At 45.5% G+C, this 25391-nt stretch overlaps 1 protein-coding gene across 2 annotated transcripts; it reads left to right on the top strand.

Moving 5' to 3' along the window:
• ARL5C (ADP ribosylation factor like GTPase 5C) lies at positions 1–24068 on the top strand. Of its 2 annotated transcripts, XM_053258742.1 has the most exons (7): positions 49–106; positions 10101–10161; positions 13151–13317; positions 14256–14403; positions 19022–19105; positions 19873–20024; positions 22549–24068. In XM_053258742.1, exons 3-7 carry the CDS (start codon positions 13259–13261, stop codon positions 22595–22597), a joined length of 492 nt encoding a protein of 163 aa, XP_053114717.1. In that variant the 5' UTR covers positions 49–106; positions 10101–10161; positions 13151–13258; the 3' UTR covers positions 22598–24068. The 2 variants fall into 2 exon arrangements, with proteins under 2 accessions (XP_053114716.1, XP_053114717.1); XM_053258741.1 differs by lacking the exon at positions 13151–13317 and having other exon boundaries at positions 1–106.
• The last annotated feature ends 1323 nt before the right edge of the window (positions 24069–25391 follow it).

The raw sequence follows: 25391 nt of genomic DNA, 5'->3' as shown, positions 1-25391 counted from the left end.
GCGGAGGTTATAAAGTGGGGCGGGAACGAATGTTTTGCTTAGACGTCTGCGGGACTCGTAATGGGGCAGCTGTTTGCCAGACTCCTGAGCATTTTTGGAAGCCGCGGTAGGTACCCCTGCTGCAGTATTTCTTCGCTCCCATCTTCGCCTTGCTCACTGCTCGCTCTCTTTCTTTGACCTTCTCTCCCTGCCTGCGTCTTTCCCCCCGCCGTCCCTGTCTTTTGCTTTGTTTGCCGTTATGTCTTCTCTCCTTTGGATTCTGTTCCATCTTTTCCTCGCGCCTTCGTACCGGTGCATATTTTATTTCCCCTCTCTGTACTCTCCCTTCCTCCTATTTTTTCACTTTATTCCCTCTCCCGCCACCATTGACTTGGTATGATGCTCTCCTCACCTTTCGTTATTGGATTCGTTTTCGTGTTTGCTTCCCCCACCTCGCTTCCATTTTCTCTTGCTCTTATTTCACCATTTACTGTATTTGTTCTTTTGTGTCTTCCTGCTCCTAGTCTTCACCCTTTCTTCTCGTAATATTTCCTTTAATTTTTCACTTCTCCTCCTTCTCCACCACTTTGTTTTCCTTCACTGCTGATATTCTTCTGTTGTTCATTTTTCTTTCTTTTGTATATCTGATCTTCCTCCGTTACCTTTTCTTTGCCGATTTTTGTCCTTTTCCCCCTTCCTCCTTTGGGTTTCTGTCGCCTTCCTTTCTTTGGTAGTTTCCCTCCTCCCTTTTACTCCCCGTCTTGTCCATAACTTCTTTTTTGTGTGCATGTTTTTCTTGAGGTTTACTCCCCTCCCCTCTCCTTCCCTTCCTCTTCTCCTTTCAAGGAATGTAACGCCATATGGGAGGGCGGAATTGGGCAGGGGGGCTGGTGACCTTTTCCACACAGCAGAACCCTTGGCTGGTGTGGAAAGAAGGGCTTTTGTGTGGGGCTTCAGCATGTGTGTTGCAGCTTGTGAGAGGTCTGGTGCTGTGGGTGGGGGGGGGGGATTCAGTTGTGTGGTGTTATGATGGAGGAAGAGACAGAACCTCTTGTTTACATAGTGTGATGTGGGGAGACAAGTGAGTGGTCTTGAAAGCTCTGTGTGTGGGTCTTTTTACAGGAGCGGTGACTGACTCCTGATTACCTCTGGGGCAGTCTTCAGAAGCACTTTCCAGATCACTCCAGTGCTTTGTCAGGGAACTTCGCATCGCTCTATCCAGTCCACCATCGCACGCGTCCCAGATTAAATGAATTGCCTTTGCCGTTTAGTTTGAAGATGTCTGGAAGGGTTGAAAGCCAGTGCCTGTATTGTGATTATTAGCGGGCTGGTGCTGTGGTAATGGGGAGACCGGGATGAGGCTGTGTACACCTGGGAGGTTGGACGGCAGCATCAGATGAGGGAAAACAAAAATTAGGATGGGAACGGAGAGAAAGTAAAGGTATTTAAATATTAAAGTGGTGTGCGGGATGGAGAGAAATGGCTTAATTTTCCATTTGAAGCCAGATTACCAGTAGAGCAAATGCCTGCACAAAATAAGTTTCCTGTTATGAGTCTGCACAAAGACGTTTCCTGTTGAAATGTAGGGCACCTTCAGCCCATGTGTTGGGTCTAAGATGAAACCACTACCACCTTCCCACTGTTCTCCGGAAGCGCAGGTGTACAGAGCTGTTTTTGAGGGGCTATCCAGGTGCACATGTCATCTTGGCATAGCTTGTGAGTCAGGTGTGAGCTGTCAAGTGTGTTGGTGCTAGAAGTATTTTCTGTTCTTTGTTCAGAAAGTCTTTTATGTGGGTGCATGGTTTTTCTCTTGCCAAAACAAAACTCTCTGGCTTACAAGCCTTCAAATTCCCCAAGACTTTGGCTGGAAGGAGGAAGCCATAAAGAACTGCATGTGAAGCGCTAATTTTACTGACTGTCGCATGCTTGGTCATGTACACTTGCTTTTGTCAATGCACATGCCTGGACACGCATGCCAAGTTTTTTCACACTCATATGCACTTCTGAACATATACTTTGGGAGATCCTATATATTTGTATGCATGTGGACCTGTATCTTTCATGGAGGAAAAAACATACACACCTAAGAAAAACATAGGAAGCTGCCTCTGCTGAGTCAGACCATTGGTCCATCTGACTCAATATTGTCTACATTGACTGGCAGCAGTTCTTCAGAGTTTCAGACAGAAGTCTTTCCTGAACCTCCCTAGAGATGCCAGGAATTGAACCTGGGACCTGCATTCAAGCAGATGCTCTACTACTGAGGCTATGGCTCCCAAGGCAGAGTTAGGCAACATGTGGTTAGGGATGTACACAGAACTGACGGGGACCGGTTTGACAGTGGGGTGTGGCTTTAAGGGTGGGGGAGGATACACCCCCCACACTGCATTTCCCCCACTGGCGTGTGATTCCCTAAAAGCCCATCAGGGTGGCAGCATACCTCCCTACCACCCCATTCCAACATTTACCAGATGTAACCAGAAGTACTAGCTGCGGCATGCACAGTTGCAGCTAGTACTTCTGGTTACATCTGGTGAACGTCGGAACAGGGTTGCAGGGAAGTACTCTGCCACCCTGATGGGCTCTTAGAGAATCGCACGCTGTTGGGGGAAATGCGGCGGAGGGGTTCAGTGCATCCTCCACTGCCCTTAAAGCCACCACCACCCTGCCATTGAACCTTTGAGCCGGCCAGGGTTTGAACTGGTTCGGAGGCCTGTAAAAGGGCCTCCGAACCAGTTCGTGCACATCCCTACATGTGGTTCTCCAGATGTTGCTGAACTACAACTCTTATCAGCCCCAGCCACAATTTATTACAGCTGGGGATGATGGGAGTTGTAGTTCAACAACAGTTGGAGAGCCACATGCTGTCTACCTAAGGGGAGGATCTTACAGCAGGCAATGCTCACAGGTAGTCACCCATCCAAATGCATACCATTTGGATAGGTGACTACTTAAATCTGCTTAGTAAACAGGACAACTCATACTTGCTACTACAAAACTGGCTCTCCACTCACCTAAAAAGGTAATATCTTAAGCATGCAAGTAATTGCGAACTCAGAGGCGTGCACACCTCATTTGCAGTATGTCATCAGTTCTGAGTCACACCTCAATGTATGTGCAAGTGATCAGACACATAGACGTATGCGTGCATGTCTTGAATACACGACTGCCTTGATCCAGTTAGCACTGTCTACAGATATTAAAATAGAGCCAATAAGGATTTGCTGTATTGGTTGGGCAGAAGCCTACTCCATGGGAAAACTTGGAGCAGGAGACAAAATAGATCCACTAATGAGGAATGTATATGTAATTCAACTCCTCATGTTGCCCCCTAAGGATCCCCCTGTGTTCCAGCTTGTGCATTATTTAGAGCAGGGCTTGACAAATCCCAGGCAGCAGGGAGCCATGGCACCTAGAAATTTAACCGTGACACCTAGACCAGGACATTCATAGGTAGAATTATTTAATAAAATCTCTATTTGCTCCAGGCAGCCCTGTTTCTATTTAAGTATCTTACTTGTAAAGGGGATAAAGAGAAGCCCATTTACACTCTCCCTCCACAATGTCCATCACGAAGTCCATTAATTTTGTCAAGTGTCCATTGTTGAGCTCCTATTTGGGGCTGACTCCTACGTCCAAAAGAACATCTGCCAAGGCCTGATGTGGAGATGCAGTGGTGTGCATGCAGTCTTCTGCTGCTGCTCTCTGTCTTGGGACCAGTGTGTCATTCATGTTCACGTTTTTAGCACTCTTACAATTTCGAACACATCAATGCATGCAACACCTTGAATGCAACATCAAATATACATGCTCTCAAATTCATGCATTGCCTGTAAAAAATTTTTTTAAAGGTTTTGAGGTGTACACTGATGTTCTCTCTAATTTGTTTCATCTGTGTGTGGAATGAGTTTTGTTCTGGGCGGCAGTATCCAGGCAGTATTCGCGCACGTGCATTCAGAGTGGGGCATTCCTGATTCAATCGGAGAGGGATCGGAAATTAACTGAGCGGACATCCAAAATGTGTGAGTGTGCCCATGTGTGCATGCCTTAGAGGGAACACTGGTGTACACTAATTTTCATAGAAACTGTCTCATAGACAACCTCTCAGAATTGATCCGGGTGCCCACGCACATGCGCACACACACAGAGCAGTTGAAACAATGTGTTCTTCCTCCACCTCCACATTTGTACATGGAGTATACATGTAATGGTTTTTACATGTAGCAGTGTATACATGGAGTATACATGGCGGTTTTTGCGTTTTGGGCTGTATAGAAATGTATTGAATAAATCAATAAATAAAATATACACTCCTGATGTGTGTGTCTGGTAGTGGTGTGTGCGGAACTGGCACCTGTCAGTTCAAAGGGGGGGATCTCTTTAAGGATGGGGGAGGGTGCTCTTACCCCTCCCACCGCATTTCCCCCACCAGTGCTGCCTTTAAAATGGTCCGGGGGGGTGGCAGCGTACCTCGGACTGGAGGTTGCGCACTGCATATGCGCAGCAGCAACTTCCAGTCACTTCCAGTCTGAGGAGGCACTGGGGTGGCAAGGGGGAAAGCAGCGGGAGGGGTAAAAGCACTCTCCCCCATCATTAAAGAGATCTCCCCCACCCAGGCTTGGATGGCCCACGGGGCAACAGGGCATATTCCCGGTGCGCCCCACCCTCAGGGCACCCCTGTGCCCCGCCACACTCGGTAGCAGTGAGTACTCCCACCCTTAAGCACCCATTCTGCTCAAAAGTCGGTGCCTTCCCCACATACAGTCCACCGCCCTCTCAGTGCCCCCAGTCTGGCTCTGCCCCCACCTTTGGACCAGCCAAACCGGTGGTCTTTCGAACCGATTCGGAGGTCCATAAAGGGCCTCCAAACTGGTTCCGTGCACATCTTTAGTGTCTGGAGTTTGAGACAATGTGGGTAATGCAGGGTATTGTGCAAGGCCAGCCTTGGGATTTGTGTCTGGCTTGTTTGGAGAAAGCCGGTTCTATTGTGCTGTTTCTTTACTTTTTGAATAGAACTTCCTTCCTTCTCCACAAAGCAATCTTGACATTTCTTTCATCTGATTAAACTGCCAACCCTTTTTCTTAATGGAAAGGCTGCTGAACTTTTAAAATTGGGCTCTTTGCCAAGAAAAAAGCCATTGTTATCTGATCTGACCATGTATGGAATTTTATCCTAGCCATAGCAAAGAAGAGGCACCATGGCATACATAGGTCAATTTAGATCCAACTTTTCCTGACACTTTGTGTTAACTTAAAACCTGTCAGCCAGCTCTCTTGGAGAAAGATTCTCCTATTCATAGGAGTCTTGGCTCTAACCTCCTCCACAATCAAGCACAACCCTTTTGTTTTGTCCTGACTTACTCTGTGTACTCTGCTACAGAACTAGGTCTGAAGTGCTCAAGCGGTGGAGACCAAGGAAAATGACATTCCATTAGTACCTGGTTAGAAAGAAAAGTAAACGCTTGTGCCAGACTTTTTCATGCCCTAGGCATAATTTGCATTCCATACTGCTGTTTGCTGTGCTGTCTCTCTCTCTCTCTCTCTCTCTCTCTCTCACACACACACACACACACACACACACACACACACACCACTGCTATGTTGGTTGATGGTGGGGAGGAGCAAGTGGGGGAAATTCTGCTTTTGGATCTTGCTGCTTTCAGTGTGCATCAGGATTCTGAGCTCTCTGGGATTCTTGATTGTGCGCGATGTACATGTAATAAAAAGGCGGAGGCATAAATTTAGAAGCAGTGGAGGGTATGGTTGTGAGCATGCCCATTCCAGTCTGCAGAGACAGCAGAGGGCCACTTGGCTGGCATATGCCGTTGCTTTTAGATATCTGGACTGGGGCACACTCCGGTGGGAGAAGGGCTTGACTGAGAGCTGGCATCTGCTGTCTGTCTGCTTTCTAGCCTGGCCAATAGTGGCTAGCCCGTGCTGCCCAATATGTGCTTCATGTAGGGGCAAGACTCTTTGCACTCATATGCAAGTATATGTGTCCTTGGTACAGCACAAACATTGGCAACAGGGTAATCTCCAATAATGCAAGTAGAGGAATGTGTTGAATGTGTTGACTCTTTATGTGTTGCCCCAGTCAGGGTAAAGGAGAGTTCTGGGTGGCTATCTCTTCCCCACCCAACCAGTGTTCCCTTTGATTTTTATGATCAGTGAGTGCAAGTATGCACATAACTCTCTAACTCTCACTCTCTCACTCTCACTCTCAGAGCTGGTCTTGTGGTAGCAAGCATGGCTTGTCCCCTTAGCTAAGCAGGGTCCACCCTGGTTGCCTATGAATGGGAGACTAGAAGTGTGAGCAGCACTGTAAGATATTCCCCTCAGGGAAGGAGCCGCTCTGGGAAGAGCATCTAGGTTCCACGTTCCCTCCCTGGTTTCTCCAAGATAAGGCTGAGAGAGACTCCTGCCTGCAACCTTAGAGAAACCACTGCCAGTCTGGGTGGACAATACTGAGCTAGATGGACCAAGGGTCTGACACAGTATATGGCAGTTTTCTGTGTTCCTCACACACCACACACATGAGTGAATTACTATTGAGAGAGGGAGAGACGACTTTTATTGGGACTGGAAAGCTTGCACTCTACTTTGTTGATTTTGGTTGGTCCTAATAAAGGCATTGTTTGATTCTCCCTATATAACCAAGAGTTTTGTGGCATCTTAAAATCTACCAGATTTATTGTTACAGTATATTCAGTGAGAGGAAGTCCACTTTGTTAGATGTCTGAATGCAGTGGGCTCTAGTCTTCATCGACATATATCTCTTTGTCTGTCAGAGACTCCAACACTCTTGGTTATTTTTCCTGGAACAGATTATTTTTTGTCTAGCCCTCTGGAATTTGTCACTGCCACTTTCATATTCCCACAAATGTGTCATTTTTGCACCCCACAAATAAAGTGTGAAGAATCAGCAAAGATCCCCTGTCAGGAGGCGGCATTCATGAACCTATGTCTTGACTAGCAAGGGGAGACCTCAGGAAGTTCAACCCTGGAACTTGGCTCCCCCCTAGGATCTAAGTGCCGCTCCTTAAGAGGATCCACCCCGTAGTTTGAGAACTAGTTATCTGAGAGGTGGCAATATTTAGGAGAGCGCCATTTCTGGTTCTGGGTGGAAAGGGGGGTGGGTTTGCAAAGGTCTTCTTGGAAGGGCCCCTGGCAGCTCCAGTCTCACTGGTGGCGGCGGCGGGGGGGGGAGCCAGTGCCACCTCCCGTCCTCCTTCTCCCCCCAGCTCCAGTCTCTCTGGGCTGCTGGCGGGTGGGAGCCTCTGCCACTGCTGCCTCCCATCCTCCTGGGGCTGCTCTGTCCTGCAGCTGAAACTAGAGGAGGAGGAGGAGGAGATCCCGCTGGCATGGAGGCAACCCAGCCAGGGAGTGGGGGAAAGCACGGCAATGCCTCCCGGCCGGGGAGGATGAGAAACAAGGCGCCGGGCAGTTGGGCAGCAGTAGCAGGCGCAGCAGAGACTGTGCGCCCACCAGAAACTGCTGCACGGGGGCCTGGAAGTTGGTGCGCATGTGCGCACCTTGGAGAGGACAGTGCACCCAGCCCTCCCAGAGAGCAGCAGAGATGGGTGGGCCAGGGGCTTCCTTCCCTTTCTCTTCCGTCTCGGAGGGTGTCTCTGGTTTGTGGGCAGTGCCCCTAGCAGGATGGAAAAGGCTTGTTAATATTGCAGCGAAGGGGGCCCATTGCACCCCCCTTAAACTAGGTTAGCCTTGGAAGCCGATTCCGGGGACATAGGAGAAGGCTAGGGCTGCCATTTCCCTGGTACCCCAAATGAGGGTTTTGAATAACGCCTACAAATTGTGAGGCCAACATAAAAATTCCAGATTGTTGATATGGCAAGATCTTGCCAAAATAGGAGGCCCCAAGTCAGTCAATGGTAAAAGTCATGAGACAGTGTGGTGTAGTGGTTAGAGTGTTGGGCTAAGGCCGGGGAGACTCGGGTTCAAATCCTCATTCAGACATGAAACTCACTGGATGACTCTGGGCCAGCTCTCAGCCTAACCCTACCTCACAGGGTTGTTGTGAGAAGAAACATAACCATGGACACCACTCGGCTCCATGGAGGAAGAGCAGGATATAAATGTAAAAACCCCCACAAAAAACGCAGAACATATCTTCCATATCACTCTTTGAGGGTCCCCAGTGTGGCCTGTGGCATTTCCTACCACACAAATTATAGAGCCATCTTCAGCGCTAGGAAACTGTGCCCAGAATAGGACAAACAGGTTGCCCAACAAGTGGCTGATATTGCATGTCCCGGCATCGGCATTGCCTCCATTTCACTTAAATTAGCAGTGCTGGCACTGAGGAGAATGCAGAGCATAGGACTTGCAATTTGCTACCATTTGCAGCCAAAGGGAATGGGTGTGGGGAAGGGCAGCAGTGGTCTTTTGAGTCGGAGGGGAAAGGAAAGTTGTTTGTCCAGCGAGGGATACTTAGGCTGACAGGATTAGGAGTGGAGGTTGGCATATGAAGCTGTTGGAAGGCGACTGAAGTGCTGGGGAGTTGTGAGCTGCAAGCTGGTGCTACTTGCACAACCTTAGAAAAGGCTGTGTGGTGTAATGGTTAGATTGTCAGACAAGGCCTTGGGACTAGAGGCCCAGCTTCAGATCTTCCTCACTCTGCCATTAATCTTAGCTTTCAACCAGTGTTCCATCTAACATGGACTCCCAGCTGTTGTTGACTACAACTCCCAGAATCCCCAGCTGCAATGGCTTTTGCTTGGGGATTCTGGGAGTTGTAGTCAACAACATCTGAGAATCCCTGTTAGAAGGAACACTGCTTTCAATAATGACCTTGGGCCAGTCACTCTCTGTTATCCTAGCCTACCTCACAGAATTATTGTGAGGATAAAATGGTGGGGGCAGGAGACCATGTACACCACCCTCAGCTCCTTGGAGGAAAAGTGAGATAAAAGAGAAGGTTGTTCTTGGGTTAACAGAGAGAGACCTGATTGAGATGTCTCAAATCAAGGTCTGTGGATGGTTTTGAATGAGCTTGCCAGACATGATGTGGAGTTGTTGGTAGAGCAGATTACAGTGTTGTTCCTGTGCAACATTCCTGACTGCTGGGGCACCCCAACAAGTCACCAGTCAAAGGAAAAAGGATGCATGTAACTATATGGAAATAGTTGCAAGCAATGTTTGGTAGTCGTAGGCAAACATTTCTTAACCCATGTCAATCTGCCAGGGTCCCTGGTTCTGCGTCACAGGCCCTACTTACATCCCTGCTGCTGACTGAGAGACTGAGAGCGGGTGGAGGCTAGAGACGGGGCCTTTTCAGTTGTGGCCCCTTGGCCTGGGAATGCCCTTCTGGAGGAGCTTTGCCACGCTCCCTCTTTTATGGCTTTAAAAAGGTTTTTGAAGCCCCTTCTCTTTCGGGGAGGCTTTTAAAAAATTTTTTAATCTGCTGTTTGTATCTGGCAGGTTGTTGTTGTTTTTTACTTGCTTTTAATTGGGTTCCAGTGTTTAGCGATTTCTTACCAACTTTATACTGCTCTGCTTCCTGTCTAGTCACTCCTTTGTGTTTTCATTGTGATTTGTTACTTCTGTAAGCTACCCTGAGCAGAATAGTGCTGCAGGGGTAGGATATAAAGATTTTAAATACATTGATGATTAAAATCACAGAGAGCTGGTTATGCTGCAGCAAAAACAACAAAGACATGGGGTGCCTTAAAGAGGATAAATATGAAAGCAATTATTGGTTAGTTGTGGGTCCTTCCCTCCCCGCCAGAGGCCCACAATTTTAACCAAGGACAGTGGCCAGAAAACGCCTTGTCCTTCCTCAGTCAGTGGGCGCCTGACTGTTCCAGCCCCACACAAATGACAAACGTTGTGGCTCCTGCTGGTGCTGGCTACTTGGGCCATCAAAAATGTCCCCACGGGCCGGATCTGGCCCCTGGGCCTTATGCTGTGCAGGGCTGTTATAGACAATCCTGAGTTAGATGGGGGCCAACTTGGTATGAGGCAGTTTCTAAATTTTTCTTCACTTGTAAAGCTGTAAAATAAATGAATAGGTTAGAGAAGTCTTCTCCATCCCTTGCCTCTCATTTAGTAGCCAACTTACAAGCACCTGATTTTTTGTGTTTTGTTTTTTTGTTCCCCTCTAGAACATAAAGTAATAATTATTGGCCTGGACAATGCTGGAAAAACCACCATCCTCTATCAGTTGTGAGTATCTCCTCCTCCTTAATTACTGTTCTGTTTATAGTCAACTTAAAGGGCAAGACAGAAATATTATACATAAGCCTGCTGTTCACATGGTCTATTAAACTGCATCACCTTTCCCCTAGAACAGGCTTGAGATTCCTGAGCCAAACCATGGTTCTGTACAGATGCTTCTGAGCATGGGCAGAGTGCCTTTCTCTGAATGAACCAGCTCCAGTGGAGTTGGAGGGTAGAGCTTTCAAATTGGAGGGCATGATTTGCCGGCAGGTAACCTAATCCCAAACTCATTGTAAAGGATACATGTATTTATTCAGTTTATATCTAACCACATGGTTTTTTTTTAAAAAAAAAACAACCTCAGGAGAGCCAATTAAAAAAAATAAAACCTCATCAATACAGTAAGTTTTAAAATAAACAGCAATTATGCAGCAGTAATTGCCCTCTATCATGAAGTGTGGGATACAGCTTGTGCCGGGGTGGTCCTTCCTTGAGGCAAGGTGAGTCAGTGGCCTCAGCGGGTGGATTACTGCAGTGCCAGCAGGATGGCAAAGTGCGCCCCCCCCCCCCCGTCGGCCGCTGCCATTAGGGCAGCTCTTTGGGATCAAACTGACCCTGGCAGACTTTGCTAGGAGCACCTCCCCTCCCACTCCTTGCTAAATTGGCAAGAAGTATGAGGAGAGGAGAGGAGGCTGCTAGCAAACCTCCCCTGTTCCCCTTGCACTTTCAGAGCTTGCAAGGGTTAGTTTTGGGAAGGCTGCCCCCCCCCCACTCGTGTCACGGGGCAAGGCAGCATTTGGCACCTTGCTTCAGGCGCGGCAGCACCTTTGACCACTCCTGAGCCTGCTGCCTCTGCCAATGCCTGCCGGCACAGTTCAGTCCTAACCAACCTTCTCAGAACCAAGCAGGCCTGGCAAAAGTCTCTGGCGGGGAGGAGGTCAATAATTAGGATGTCTCCTTGGAGAATGCCCTGCCCATTAAGTTTTAATTATTTATTTGATTTATATTAGAGTTTCCCCTTCTCCGAATATTTTTGAGAAGGACTTAAATGTTATTAAAAGCCAGGCTAAAAGGATGGGTCTTTAAGGCTCTCCTGAAGGCCTCCAATGAAGACAATCCTCTTATATCCACGGGGAATATGGCAAGAATGGAAAGTGTGGTAAGAATTGCCCAGCTGGATAAGACAAACAGGCCCACCTAACTGAGCATCCTGTTCTCCACACTCGCCAGCCAGGGGCTTGAGGGAAAGCCCACTATCTATGCCCCTGGGTATCATTTGCTGGCCGGCCAGGCACTACCAGGAAGCAAGCTGGTATGCTATTGAATTGTAGTGGGATGTGGGCTTTCACCTTCATGAAGGTTAATTCCTGCCCCATACTCCTCCAGCAAATTATATTTAGTAGCATTTTGCAAATCTGAACCTGAGGTTCCATTTAGCTATCCTGGCAATAGCAGCTAAGACCTCTCCTGCATTAATTGAACTGTCTCATCCAGCCTAACATCAGATGATGCTGATATGGAACATGGCTCCATCCCAAGCACCTAGGGATTACATACAGGAGGCAATAGCTCTGGGGACCCAAAGTGTGAAACTCTTACTCTAAGCTTACATTGTGAAATAGAACTTCCTCGGGACCAATCTGAGCTAGTAGATCCTGAAACCTTGGAGGGTTTGACTGAGATCAATAAGGGAAGAGCATAAGAACAGCGCTGCTGAATCAGGCCCAAGGCCGATCTAGTCCAGCATCCTGTTTTGCAGAGTGACCCACCAGATGCCCTTGGGAAGCCCACAAGCAAGAGGTGAGGGCATGCCCTCTCTCCTGCTGTTGCTTTCCTCCAACTGGTATTCAGAGGCATCTTGCCTCTGAGGCTGGAGGTGGCCTACGGCCACCAGAATAGTAGCCATTGATAGACCTGTCCTCCATGAATTTGTCCAAGCCCCCTTTAAAGTCATCTAAACTAGTCCCCATAACCACATCCCATGGCAGAGAATTCCGTAGATTAATTATGCACTGTGTGAAAAATTACTTCCTTTTGTCGGCCCTAAATTTCCCGACCTTCAGTTTCATGGAATGAACTTTGGTTCTAATGTTGTGAGAGAGGGAGAAAAAATCCTCTCTGTCCACTTTTGCTGCTTCATGTATAATTTTGTATACTTCTATCATGTCTCCCTGTAGTCACCTCTTTTCCACATAAAAGGCCACAGATGCTGTAGCCTGGCTTCATAAGAAAGGTGCTCCAGGCCTTTGATCATCTTGGTTGCCCTCTTCTGTACCTTTTCCAGTTCTGCAATGTCGTCCTTAAGATATGGTGACCAGAACTGTACACAATACTCCAAATGTGGCCGCAGGATAGATTTGTATAATGGCATTATAATATTAGCATTTTTATTTTCAGTCCCCTTCCTAATGATCCCTAGCATGGAATTTGCCTTTTTCACAGCTTCCACACACTGAGTCAGCACTTTCAACAAACTGTCCACCACAATCCCAAGATCTCTCTCCTGGTCAGTCACTGACCACTCAGACCCCATTAGTATGTATGTGCACTTTGGGTTTTTTGCTTCATTATGCATCACTTTATGTAATATGCTTACACTGAACCACATTTGCCATTTTGTCACCCACTCACCCAGTTTGCAGAGATCTTTTTGGAGCTCCTCACAATCTGTTGTGGATTTCACTACTCAAAATGATTTTAGTGTCATCTGCAAATTTGGCCACTTCACTATTTACTATTTCTAGATCTTCTAGATAATTTATGAATAAGTTCTAGATCAGCTTCTAGATCATTTATGAATGACCTGGATCATTCTAGTCCAGATCTAGTCTAAATGTTATCTACTTCTAGATCACTTATGAATAAATGAAACATTGGGAAAGTGTTAGAGAGCACTGGTTCCAATACAGATCCCTGGGGGACCCCACTTCTTTCTTCCCTCCATTGTGAAAACTGTCCATTTATTCCTACTCTCTGTTTCCTGTCCTTCAACCAGTTACCAGTCCACACATGAACCTGTCCCCTTATCCCATGACTGCTAAGCTCACTCAAGAGCCTTTGGTGAGGAACTTTCTCAAAAACCTTTTGGAAGTCCAAGTATACTATGTCAACTGGATCACCTTTATCCACATGCCTGTTGACACTTTCAAAGAACTCCAAAAGGTTAGTGAGGCAAGACCTGCCCTTACAGAAGCCATGCTGGTTTGCCTTCAGCAATGCCTGTTCTTCTATATGTTTAATAATTTTGTCCTTAAGTATGCTTCCCATCAATTTACCAGGCACAGAGGTTAAGCTAACTGGTCTGTAGTTTCCTGGATCCCCACTGGATCCCTTTTTGAAAATTGGAGTTACATTAGCTACTTTCTGTCCTCTGGTATAGATACTACCTATTAGGAGGTCATTCCTTTTCTAGTAATTCATTCATTTCTTTTTAATTGTTTTCTGTGTCCCTCTTATATATTGGGCAACATCCAGATTAGGTAGTCATGACTAAGCCTCGTTGAAAACAATGGGACTTAAGTTAGCCATAACTTAAATTAGTATTAACTGGGAGAGATTTAGATGTGTGCCTTAACCCTTCCATTTAACTTAATGAGATTTAAGAGTTTAAATCTGGCTGAATCGTGTCCCTTATATTTACACCACACATTATTCAATTTTTCAGGGTTTGTGTACCAACTGTACAAGACATCTTTTTAAATATGGTGGTTTTTTCATTTTATAGGCTTATGTATATTTGGTACTACTCAAATATTACCATTGGACATAGGAACATAGGACATCTATGATTGTAAATCCTAAATCTTTCCCCCATTTCCCTGGAATTGCAGTAAAAGTTGTACAGATTTTGCTGGCAGAAACATGCTTTGATTTCAGGGTGGGGGGCTTTTTGATTGTCTCTTATCTGTCCATGGATGATCAGCCTTCCCAATGATAGTTCAAGCTTATTTTTGCATTACACTTTCCCAGTGTTTCCAAGATAATGCAAGCTGTAGACCGGGGGTAGGGAAGATCTGTGTGTCTCATTGGCCTGGCTTACATTATGGGTGGAGGGAAACTGTGGAGGGTTGTCACAACTTATTGATCTGGTCTTCCACCAGCCTGATGAATGAGGTTGTGCATACATCACCTACAATCGGCAGCAATGTGGAAGAAATTGTCCTGCGCAAGACACATTTCCTGATGTGGGACATTGGTGGGCAGGAAACCCTGAGATCTACTTGGAACACCTACTATTCAAACACAGAGGTGAGTGGGCTGGATCCAAGTAATTGGATAGAAGTAACATGGATTTTGTAGAATCGCTGAGTAAGAAAATATATAGAAGTCCGATTCCCCTGGTGCCATTGGACCATAAAACCACTGCTCTGTTCCCACCCACACCCTTGATGCAAATAGCATCATTTACTCATCACCCATCTATAGACTGACCTGTTCGGTCCAGACAGAGCACAGGGACACTAGCAGAGATCAGGAACATAGGAAGCTGCCATATACTGAGTAAGACCATAGGTCCAGCTAGCTCAGTACTGTCTTCACAGACTGGCAGCAGCTTCTCCAAGATTGCAAACAGGAATCTCTCATAGCCCTATCTTGGAGATGCTGCCAGGGAGGGAATTTGGAACCTTCTGCTCTTCCCAGAGTGGCTCCATCCCCTGAGGGGAAGATCTTACAGTGCTCACACATGTAGTCTCCCATTCATATGCAACCAGGGCAGATCCTGCTTAGCTAAGGGGACAAGTCATGCTTGCTACCACAAGACCAGCTCTCGGGCACATTACTGCACAATACTGCACTACTTTCAGGTGACTCAAGCAAGTGAGCCAAGTCATGAAAAGCCCTCCCAGGGTCACTAGCCAATTAGACATAGGAGATCATTTCTTCCTTGCCCAAATATTGAGTTGTTTTGAAGCACATCTCCAAGCCACCCAGCATCCTGGTTCTGATTGTGGCAGCTAATCTAATCTAACCCCACCCAGAGATTAGGGCAGAACCACTTTTTTGGGGGGGAAGGAGAGCTTAACCCTTTCCTGCTCCTAGTGCGTAAGTTACCGCAAGATGTTTGTCATAAATTGATCTTCCTTTCTTGAAGCTGGTTAGCGTCTACAACTGCTCCAGGGAGATTGTTTCAGAATTCCCCACCTCTAAACCTCTCTCCTGATCTGAAGCTTTCATTTGGGCTTGTTATAAACAGGAAATGGGATGGCAATCCTGTACCACTTAGACTGCATTTAATGCTAGCCTGGTATGGGGAAACTATGTCCGGGAGAAGCTAGGCTACAATGTTTCTTCCAGACATGTAGTTTTCTGAGAGCAGTGGGATAACGCCATGGCCAAGCTAATCATGGATCATGGAGTTCCTGGCTTTCATCTTGCCTCTCCCATGAACTCACCAGGCGGCCTTAGGCAAGCAATTCATTCTCATTCTTGTTCTCTCTCTGCCTTAGCCTTGCCCTGTCTACAATAAAGGGAGCTATCTACCTTACCTGGGGGTTGTAGGGACTGCCTGGGGGTTGTAGGGACTGCAAGAGGAGAATGTCTGTGAATGATCTGAATAGCAATAGCAATTACATTTATATACTGCTTTATAGCCAGAGCTCTCTAAGCGGTTTACAATGATTTAGCATATTGCCCCCAACATTCTGGGTACTCATTTACCGACCTCGGAAGGATGGAAGGCTGAGTCAACCTTGAGCCCCTGGTCAGGATCGAACTTGTCACCTTCTGGTTACAGGGCGGCAGTTTTACCACTGCGCCACCAGGGGCTCTATTTGAATACTCTCTAAACCACTATGGAAATGCTAATACCTGCGTATGGGATTTGTGGGCAGGGGTTAGGGTGATGGAATGGAGAAAATAAATTGCGTGAGTCTGAAGTGATTCAGTCCAGACACAGGTTTCCCCACTTTAGAGAGCTGGTCTTGTGGTAGCAAGCATGACTTGTCCCCTTTGCTAAGCAGGGCCCACATGCATATGAATATACCTGTGAATGGGAGACTACATGTGTGAGCACTGTAGGACATTCTCCTCTATCTATCTATCTAATTTGTACACCGCCCCAAACTTTCGTCGGTGGGCAGGTAACAATAGCATTAAACAAGTTAAAACATATACAAAAACAATTTATTTTCTAAATTCATAAATAAATTCATGCAATTTATTTTCTCCATTCCATCACCCTACCCCCTGCCCACAAATCCCATACGCAGGTATTAGCATTTCCATAGTGGTTTAGAGAGTATTCAGACCATTCACAGACATTCTCCTCTTGCAGTCCCTACAACCCCCAGGTAAGGTAGATCAGTACTATTACTCCCCTTATTGTAGACAGGGCAAGGCTAAGGCAGAGAGAGAACAAGAATGAGAATGAATTGCTTGCCTAAGGCCGCCTGGTGAGTTCATGGGAGAGGCAAGATGAAAGCCAGGAACTCCATGTTTAGCTTGGCCATTTAAATAGTTTTATTTAAAAATAAAAATCAACTTAAAAATTTAAAAAGCTGAAAAAGCTTGGGTGAAGAGGTAGTTTTTCAAATGCTTTTTAAAAATTGTCAGAGATGGGGAGGATCGTATTTCAGTAGGGAGAACATTCCACAGCCTCAGGGCAGCAACCGAGAAGACCCGTCCCTGTGTGGCCACCAGCCAAGCTGACGGCAACTGGAGACGGACCTCTCCGGATGACCTCAATGGGCGGTGGGGCTCATAACCTTAGGCGGTGGGAAGAGCTGCATGCTTGCATGCAGAAGGTTCCAGGTTTCCTCCTTGGCATCTCCAAGAAAGGGCTGAGAGAGACTCCTGCCTGCAACCTTGGAGAAGCCACTGCCAGTCTGTGTAGGCAATACTGAGCTAGACGGACCAATGGTCTGACTCGGTATATGGCAGTGACCTATGTTCCTATCTGCAGTTTGGGAGAACTAGACTTCTGTTGCTAGTGATAACTTTACAGCCACACTGGTTCTGGGGCTCACCGTTGTCTTGGCTCTGAAATAGCCATGTTCCTTCTCTTCTGCTACCCCTCTTTATATATTTTCTATGGGCTACCTTTCCCCCTTTCAGTCTCATCTTGTGCTCCCTTTGCTAGCCTTTTATCCTTATTTGTTTTGAATGAACTAAAAAAAGATTGGGTTGGGAGAAACTAGACTGAGCTCTGATGGTGTCACAGCTCTGCATCTGCTTTGGCAGAACAAAGCCATGCTCAGACATGTCCTTTTGTCTGCCAAGTACACATTCTTGACATTTCTAGATTTGGAATGTATTTGGTTTTTTTTTTAATTTTTCCTAGCGTCTGACTGTTTCTCAGCTTTTGCCCAGGCTGCAAACCAAAGGGGGTGGGGTGGGGAACCACTCCATCTACCCAATACAAACATAATCTGATGAATTTAGAATCCTTTTTTTAAAAAATCCTGCATGGATTGTGCATTGCTCATGGAAGGGCTCTAGAAAGTTGTGTGGCCCTGTGTACCCCTCTCAACACCCACCACACACCCCACCAACATTGAAAACAGTGTTACCAATACCATGCACTGTATAAATGCCATTAAGCAATTTTGCATCCATTCGTGTGTATCCCGTAATTCTGCTACTGCTCACTATGGGAAAGGACAATGAGATAAGCCCCTGGACCATTCAAACTCCTGCTCAGCCCTCTTTCTCCCACTCTCTGGCCTTTGAGGCTCTCCCAGGCAATGAGAAACTTCAGCTATAAGCTATGCAAGAGTGTGGCTTGCCTAAGGCAGAGGGAATGGGGGCTGTCACTCAGTGATAGAGCTTCTGCTTTGAATTCAGAAGGCCTTCTATTCTGTCCCCGGCATCTCCAGGTTAGGAAAGACTCCTGCTTGAAGCTTTGGATAACCACTGCCAGTCAGAGTAGGCAATACTGAACTAAATAGACAAATTGTCTGACTCAGTATAAGGCAGCTTCCTAGGTATGTATGTACCACCTAGCGAGTTGATGGCAGAGGTGAGAGTTGGGCTGGTAGCTCCCTGATCTGAAGCTCCACCACGTTTGCGACCACCACCTCTCCAACACAGAAATGTGCTAAAATGAAAGCAAAGATCCTCCAGATGCTGGGCAGCATAGGAACATAGGCAGCTGCCTTCTACTGAGTCAGACCATTGGTCCATCTAGCTCAGTATTGTCTTCACAGACTGGCAGCGGCTTCTCCAAGGTTGCAGGCAGGACTCTCTTTCAGCCCTATCTTGGAGAAGCCAGGGAGGGAACTTGGAACCTAGATGCTCTTCCCAGAGCGGCTTCATCCCCTGAGGGGAATATCTTGCAGTGCTCATATGTGGTCTCCCATTCATATGCAACCAGGGTGGATCCTGCTTAGCTAAGGGGACAAGTCATGCTTGCTACCAGAAGACCAGCTCTCCTCTACATCTCTAGCATCTCTAGTATGACAGACTGTTAGGAAACACAGTGCTCAACAGTGAGTAAGTAATATCCACTGGAGGGATGCTGTGCTGGGGATGGATAGGGCTAGTTGCTCTCCCCCTGCTCAGTTAAGAGAATCACCACTATAAAAAGATGTCTCTTTTGTTCAGTTAGCAACACAATCAAGAGTTAATTTGAATCTAGCCTTAGCCCCTGGACCTGGTTTTGATACACACGCTAAGCCTTGGGGACATGCAAAGTAAAAAAAAAAAAAGGAGAACAGTGCTGTCAGGCATGTGCAGGGCCTCTCTCTCTGATGACAGGACCACAGATAACTCTCAGACATCATGGATTATGACAGAGGGCTCCCTGGCACACCTGAGCCATAGCCCCGAGTAGTCTCACTTGGTTCTTATGTTGCCATGCCACCTCCTTAGCCTTGGATTCTGTTGCAGAGTCATCTCATAGATTTTGCTGCTTTCTGCTTCCCTGTAGTTTGTCATTCTCGTGATCGATAGCACAGACCGCGAGAGGCTGACAGTGACAAAAGAGGAGCTCTACAGGATGCTAGCTCATGAGGTAAGTGCCTGCCCTGATGTACAGAGATGCATTGTGGGGGAATCTGGGGTACCATTTTCAGGGTATTTTGCACATTTTGTATTACAGTGAGCTTGTCATGTTTGACACTATAACATTGCCTGACTGCAGGGCACTTCAGCCCAATATTGTATCGCAGAAACAACCAAAATGCCATGAAGCACATCAGTCCCTACATGAAAATATTGATTGGAGTTAATCTGTCAAATCTTTAGCTTTGGTTTTATATTTTATATAAGTTTAAGTATTTTATGTGTATTTAAGTGTTAAATAAACAAAGTAGAAATGCAATATATGCCAGTGTTAAAATCCAAAACATAGAAATATCTAGGGGGAAATATGATAAAGGGTAATTCTGAGAGAAGGGAGTGAAAGGGGAAGAGATTTTCTTTCCCCAAAATAATGATTTTTGAACTAGATTTGCTGAACTTTAGAGCCTTTATTTGGAACTAATCTGAGTAATCTATTAAAATGTTCCAGATGGACACACTCCAAATGCACACCACATGCACATTATTTTGTTATCCTAACATGGATCTTTGTTGAGGGGAAAGGGTTTCTGTACCATAAATGTTACCTCTGTCCGCCCCAGAAGCATTTTCCTTGGACTTGTTAGAATAGGATCTTTGAATTCTCTTTGTGACCCTGAGTTTTGTGGGTTATTCCTGTGGCTTAGGAAGAGGGTAGTAGTCTAGTCAGGAAGCTGATGGAGCCTGGAGATACAGTGAATTATCTTTTTCCTCCCCCAGGACCTGCGTAATGCAGCTGTGTTGATATTTGCAAATAAGCAGGATGTCAAAAATTCCATGTCTGCTTCTGAGATCTCAAAGTTCCTCACCCTCAGCTCCATCAAAGATCATCCCTGGCATATTCAAGGATGTTGTGCACTCACGGGAGAAGGGTAAGTATTGCATGTTTAGGCTTCCAATGAGACTGAGAAACAGCTGGTGTCTTTTACCTGTGGAACTCAGAACCACATGAAATGCAAAGCTTGGTGAGTGTAGAACTGGCAATGACAGCAAAAGTTTGGAAAGAGCATATCAAGATCCTTTAAATAGAAAATGTGAAATCCTGATATATTTCAACCTCAGAACATATCAAGCCTGTATTTTTAGTCAAGTGCTTGGATTAGTTGCTTAAAAACATGTTTATCAACTAAAATTGGCTCAATTTTCTAAGAAGCAAAAATTTAGTTTTAATACATACTAATAAAAAGCTGGCAAGTGTCATCTTCAGTGTGTGTGTGTGTGTGTCAGAGAGAGAGAATGAGAATGCACACAGGAAATGTCTCAACTAATGTAAGCTGCTTGAGAATCTGATAGTCAAAAAGCAGGATATGAATCTAAGAAGATTATGCTTGCTGCAATTTCATGCATCCTATAAGAAGTGTGCAATTTCAGTTGTCTTCTTCATATGCAGATATTTGTAGATGAGTCAATCTGCTAGATTCATCAGCTAATACTTTATAATAATTTTGGTTTCCGCTTGCCAAACATTTGCTGACATTCTTGATAATGTAGCTTCAGTCTTTTGGCTCATTCTGAACTTAGAATTGTGTAAAGAGTGGGGTAAAAAGAAAGCTGGATCTATTCCTGACTCCTGGAAGACAGAAGTTCCTGTAGGTTAGTTCTGTGGGTGCTAGGAGTTGTGAGTTAGTCCTATTCACATGTTACATTGAACACAGGTATAACAGTATACTTCCCAGAGGTGCACCTAGGTAATTTTGGAGCCTGGACCTAACCCCCGCTACAAGTTAAGCATCATCCCCCTACACACACACACACACACACACACACCATCGTCCCCCTATACACACACACACACACCCCGTGACACAGGTTCCACAAACAACTGAACTCGCAAGAATGTACAAATATAAAAGTGGTATATTTATGCAAATATGCATTCACAGAAACATTTCAACATGCAACTTAACATATTCCCATCCCACATATTTATTTTCCGCACTTCCCCCTCTGTATCTAAAGCAGAGGTCATGCTTAGCTGCTCGGGGCAGCGTGGGTTGGCTCGCTCAGTGCAGTGACCACGCCACCGAGGACACACTAAAGTGGATTTGGGGGGCCGGGAGGGAGTGTAGAGGCACTGGACTTCAGCCCAGAAGTCCAGGGGTAAGAGCGCCTCTGATACCTCCTCTCTGTACTATGCATTTGAGGGGCCTGCCCCCAGGTTCACTTTCAAAATGCAGGCAGGTACAGTCATTCACAACAAAAACATTTACTAGTGTACAGACATCTGTTATACACTCGTACAACATAATGTCTGAATTGGACTTAAATATGTTTAAAACATTGATATCCTGCCTTTTAATGTGAAAAAATAAGGTGCATTCCAAAAAAGAAACCTGAAAGGAACATCAAATACAGTAAAATTGCTAAACTTCATATTCACTAAAATCAGGAGAACACAGAAGAGAAAAAGTATTGCAAACCTGTAGAAATGATCATTATCTGTTAACAGCAGCAAGAATCTGTTTTGCAAAAGCATGGCGAAAAGCCACACCTCCAACAAGACTAGACTGGTTAAAGTAGACATATATTATAAACAATCCAGGGGACAAGGATGCAATAGATAGACTTGTCTGGAAGGATATTATTTGTCCAATACTGAAATGAGAAAATGCAAAATTCTGTACACCTGTATAAACTATTTTCAGTGTTATGATTTGTGAAGTGGATGTTTTTAATATTTCATTTTTAAAACAAAAGGGGGAAAACCACCACACACACACAATGCAGCATACAACAATACACAGCATGGCTTGGATTCAAAGAAAAATAAGGTGAAGGAGAAAATAACTTAGTGCTGTTAGGAACAAAGGAATGTTCCATTAACTCTTGAGCGAGTATTAGTGGAAGTCTCCTTGTAGTGCTGAGCCACTGTGTATTGAAAATCACATGACAGTGCAAGAAACATGGTAAATAAACAAGATGCACACTGTAATAAAAACTATAGTGGGCCACAAAAGGGTTTTGAAAAGAGCTTGTGCAAATGGTGGAACTCCTTTGGATTTGGGGACATTATTTTCATGCAACCCTCTTCCACTAAATCAGAAACAGCCTTTGAATGAGTGGAATTGGCTTTTTGCTAGTAGAAGAGCACCTTTTGAATCCAGGCCCCTAGCATTAAAATCTCAAAAGCAGCACAAACAACCTCCCTGTTGATAAAAAGTTCAGGCGAATAAAATAGCTTTAAACTGGTGCCTAAACTTATACAGAGTAGGTGTCAGACAAATGAATCTGAGGAAGGTGTTAACACAACTGGTGCATCACCACAGGGAGACCCTTTTTGCCATCCACCTAACCTCAGAAGGCATGGCGGGGGTATGTGTGTTTCCAAATAGGATCTTAATGACTGCAGAGGTTCTGGTTTCTCAACTACCTAACCCATCATCTTTATCCCTGCAGCCTTCCAGCCGGTTTAGAATGGATGATTTCTCGAGTTGCAGCCAACTGACAACAGCCAAAGCCACCAAGGGGAAGAGGGGGGGAAAGACCTTGATTTCCATTTTACAAATGCTCAGGACTCATTGGACCTTGCATGGCCTTTTACTTCCAGCAGAACTGGATTTTATATGCTTCTTAGAACATGGAAGCTAAAATGAATTGTGCCTGCAGAGGAAAGGGGGAAGGGGAGAGTCTTCTGGACAAGCCTTTCAGCCCAGGGAAAGGAGAATATACTGTTCAGACCATTATGGAGGAGGGTGACATTAGAAGATGTGTGCCGCCTCCTTTTCTGGCAGAAAAATGGCCCTCAGCCTTGTGAGTCTTAAGAAGAGGTCATGCTTAAGTTGCTGAACAGAAGAGCAACCAGCATCTCCAGCCTTCCACAACAGAAAATGCTTTGCCAGACTGAGGGATCATCAAGACAGTGACAAAGCAATGTGGCACAGTATGCCTTGAACTTTCACTTAGCCTCTGACATATCCCTGAGCTGCTTTCCAGGCTGGGAAGATGTCCAGGAGACATTTGGGACTGTGGTCTGACAGTCACCTTGTTCTTCTGAGATTGCTCCTGTTTCTCTATGGATAGTAAGTGACAGAACAATTTGGGTGCTGAGCAGCCCTTTGCTGCGTCCTTCCAGTCCCCTGCAATAGAGGCCTGACTTGTATTTGGTTGATACTAAGAGAGTCATCTCAGCTGCTGTTTTGGGAGCATTCCTTTTTCCACAGCCAAGACTTGCCTTGACCTGTAGAATGGTGTTGTTGGTAAGGAAACACTGTTCATCTCCATACAGAAAAAAGCTCTGTAAAGCTTCCCTCGTTTGCTAGATGAGACAAACTGTTTTACAAGTTTTTGGAAACGTTAAGGGAGTTTGGAGATCTGGAGACTAAATTGCAATTGAAGCCTGAGGGGTGTGTGTGTTAACTGCACACATTGCCTGCTGGCCTTAAATGTCTACATCTCTGCGAGCCACATAGACCGCGTCTATGCATGCAACAGAATAAGGTGGCAGAATGGACCGTACCACTTCAGACTACAGTTGAGGGGTACCACGTTTGAATGCTCCGCCATGTTTTTAAAAAACACCTCTTTGTAGACAGAAAATCAGCACAGCAGGAAGATTTTAGCACCGTCTGTTTCTTGCTGTGCCGTTCTCTTGTTTGTGTGGGGTCCTTAAGGTAGGAGGACATTGCAAAATGTTTTTCCACTTCCCACGTGCAGTCTGCTGCCCTTTGGCGTGCACCACCTCAATCTGCTGCATGTGTAGGTCAGGTCATAGGGGAAGAGATAACTTGTAGTGCCTAAGTTTCTCCAACACAGTAACCAATATCCATTGCTACAGCAATATGTAATTCGCAGGAGACTGTTTTATTGGAACAGAGGATGTTTCCCCTTCTATGTCTAAGGGTTTGTCTCTTCAGTTTTTTTAAAAAGAATATTTCCCAACTTGTTGGACTTTTTAAAAATTAAAGTATGTTTCCTTATTTCATGTCTCGTTTATTTTGCCTTTTCATTTGCTACCAGATTTTCCTACAAAGCAAGGACACCCAGCCATAATCCTAGCTGGAACTACCTTTGGTTACAAAGGTGCGTAGGAAGGTGTCTTCTACTGAGTCAGACTATTGGTCCATGACTGGAGATGCCAGGAATTGATCCTGAGACCTTCTCAGTGCAAAACAGACGATCCACCGCTGAGCTATGGCTGCATCCCCAGGAACATAGGAAGCTGCCTTATATATCGAGTCAGACCCTTGGTCCATCTAGCTCAGTATTGTCTGCACAGACTGGCAGTGACTTCTCCAAGGTTGCAGGCAGGAATCTCTCTTAGCCCTATCTTGCAGATGCCAGGGAGGGAACTTGGAACCTTCTGCATGCAAGCCTGCGGGTGCTCTTCCCAGAGTGGCCCCATCCCCTGAGAGGAATGTCTTACAATGCTCACATGTAGTCTCCCATTCAAATGCAAACCAAGGTGGACTCTGATTAGAAAAGGAGGCCATCTCGCCTACTCTGCCTTAATGGCATGTGGCATCAAGATTTTAAACTTTTTATATATATTTACACACACACACACACACACAAATAAATAAATACATATATTCTGGCAGCCACAGAGTAGCATCTGGTCTTCTCACCTGGTTTGAAAGGTTGTGGTGCTGTTTAGTAAGCTCCCTTCTAAACACGCAGGAGACCCATCATAAGCTTTCACACCATTTTAATGGCAAGTAAATCCCTTGTTAGCTTTGAATGGTGCAAAGAACATCCCTTCTCAAACTTGTAGTAGGAGTGATAACTATAAGTCTCTTACTCTTCATGGCTGTTAAAAGTTTTACAAATAAGAGCTGCCTAAACGGTTTACTAATATGGGTTGTAGCCAAAAAATATGGCAAGTTATTTTGAATCTATATCAAAACCTTGCTGTAGGTAACAATGTGAAGAACAAATATTTAAAGACTGAAACTTCTCCATTCTTGTTGTTTAACTGTAAACAGGAAGTACCTTTAGAGTTCCCGGGAGGCCCTTGGTATGACTCATGCCCACCAGATGAGAAATACTAGCTGGCCTGGAAACTTTGCAAAGACCTTGTATTCATGGTTTATTTGTCCAACTGGAGTTTAAGATGCATCAGGATTCCACTTCAGATATTATTTTGAGTATGGTTGATCCATAGAGTTAGGTGCCTTGGTGCTTTGAGACCATGGTTTTGTTTGTGTGTAACAAAATTAAGCGATCAGATCTCAAGATGGTGCAGTCAAGGTTGCAAGCGGGCAATGGCAGTGTTGAATACTCCCTAAATAAAGACGTCCCTG

The sequence above is a fragment of the Hemicordylus capensis genome, chromosome 6, assembly GCF_027244095.1.
Source record: "Hemicordylus capensis ecotype Gifberg chromosome 6, rHemCap1.1.pri, whole genome shotgun sequence".
Taxonomy (NCBI): Eukaryota; Metazoa; Chordata; class Lepidosauria; order Squamata; family Cordylidae; genus Hemicordylus; species Hemicordylus capensis.
The sequence above is the reverse complement of the archived record's forward strand: the minus strand, read 5'-3'. Positions and strand labels throughout refer to the sequence as shown.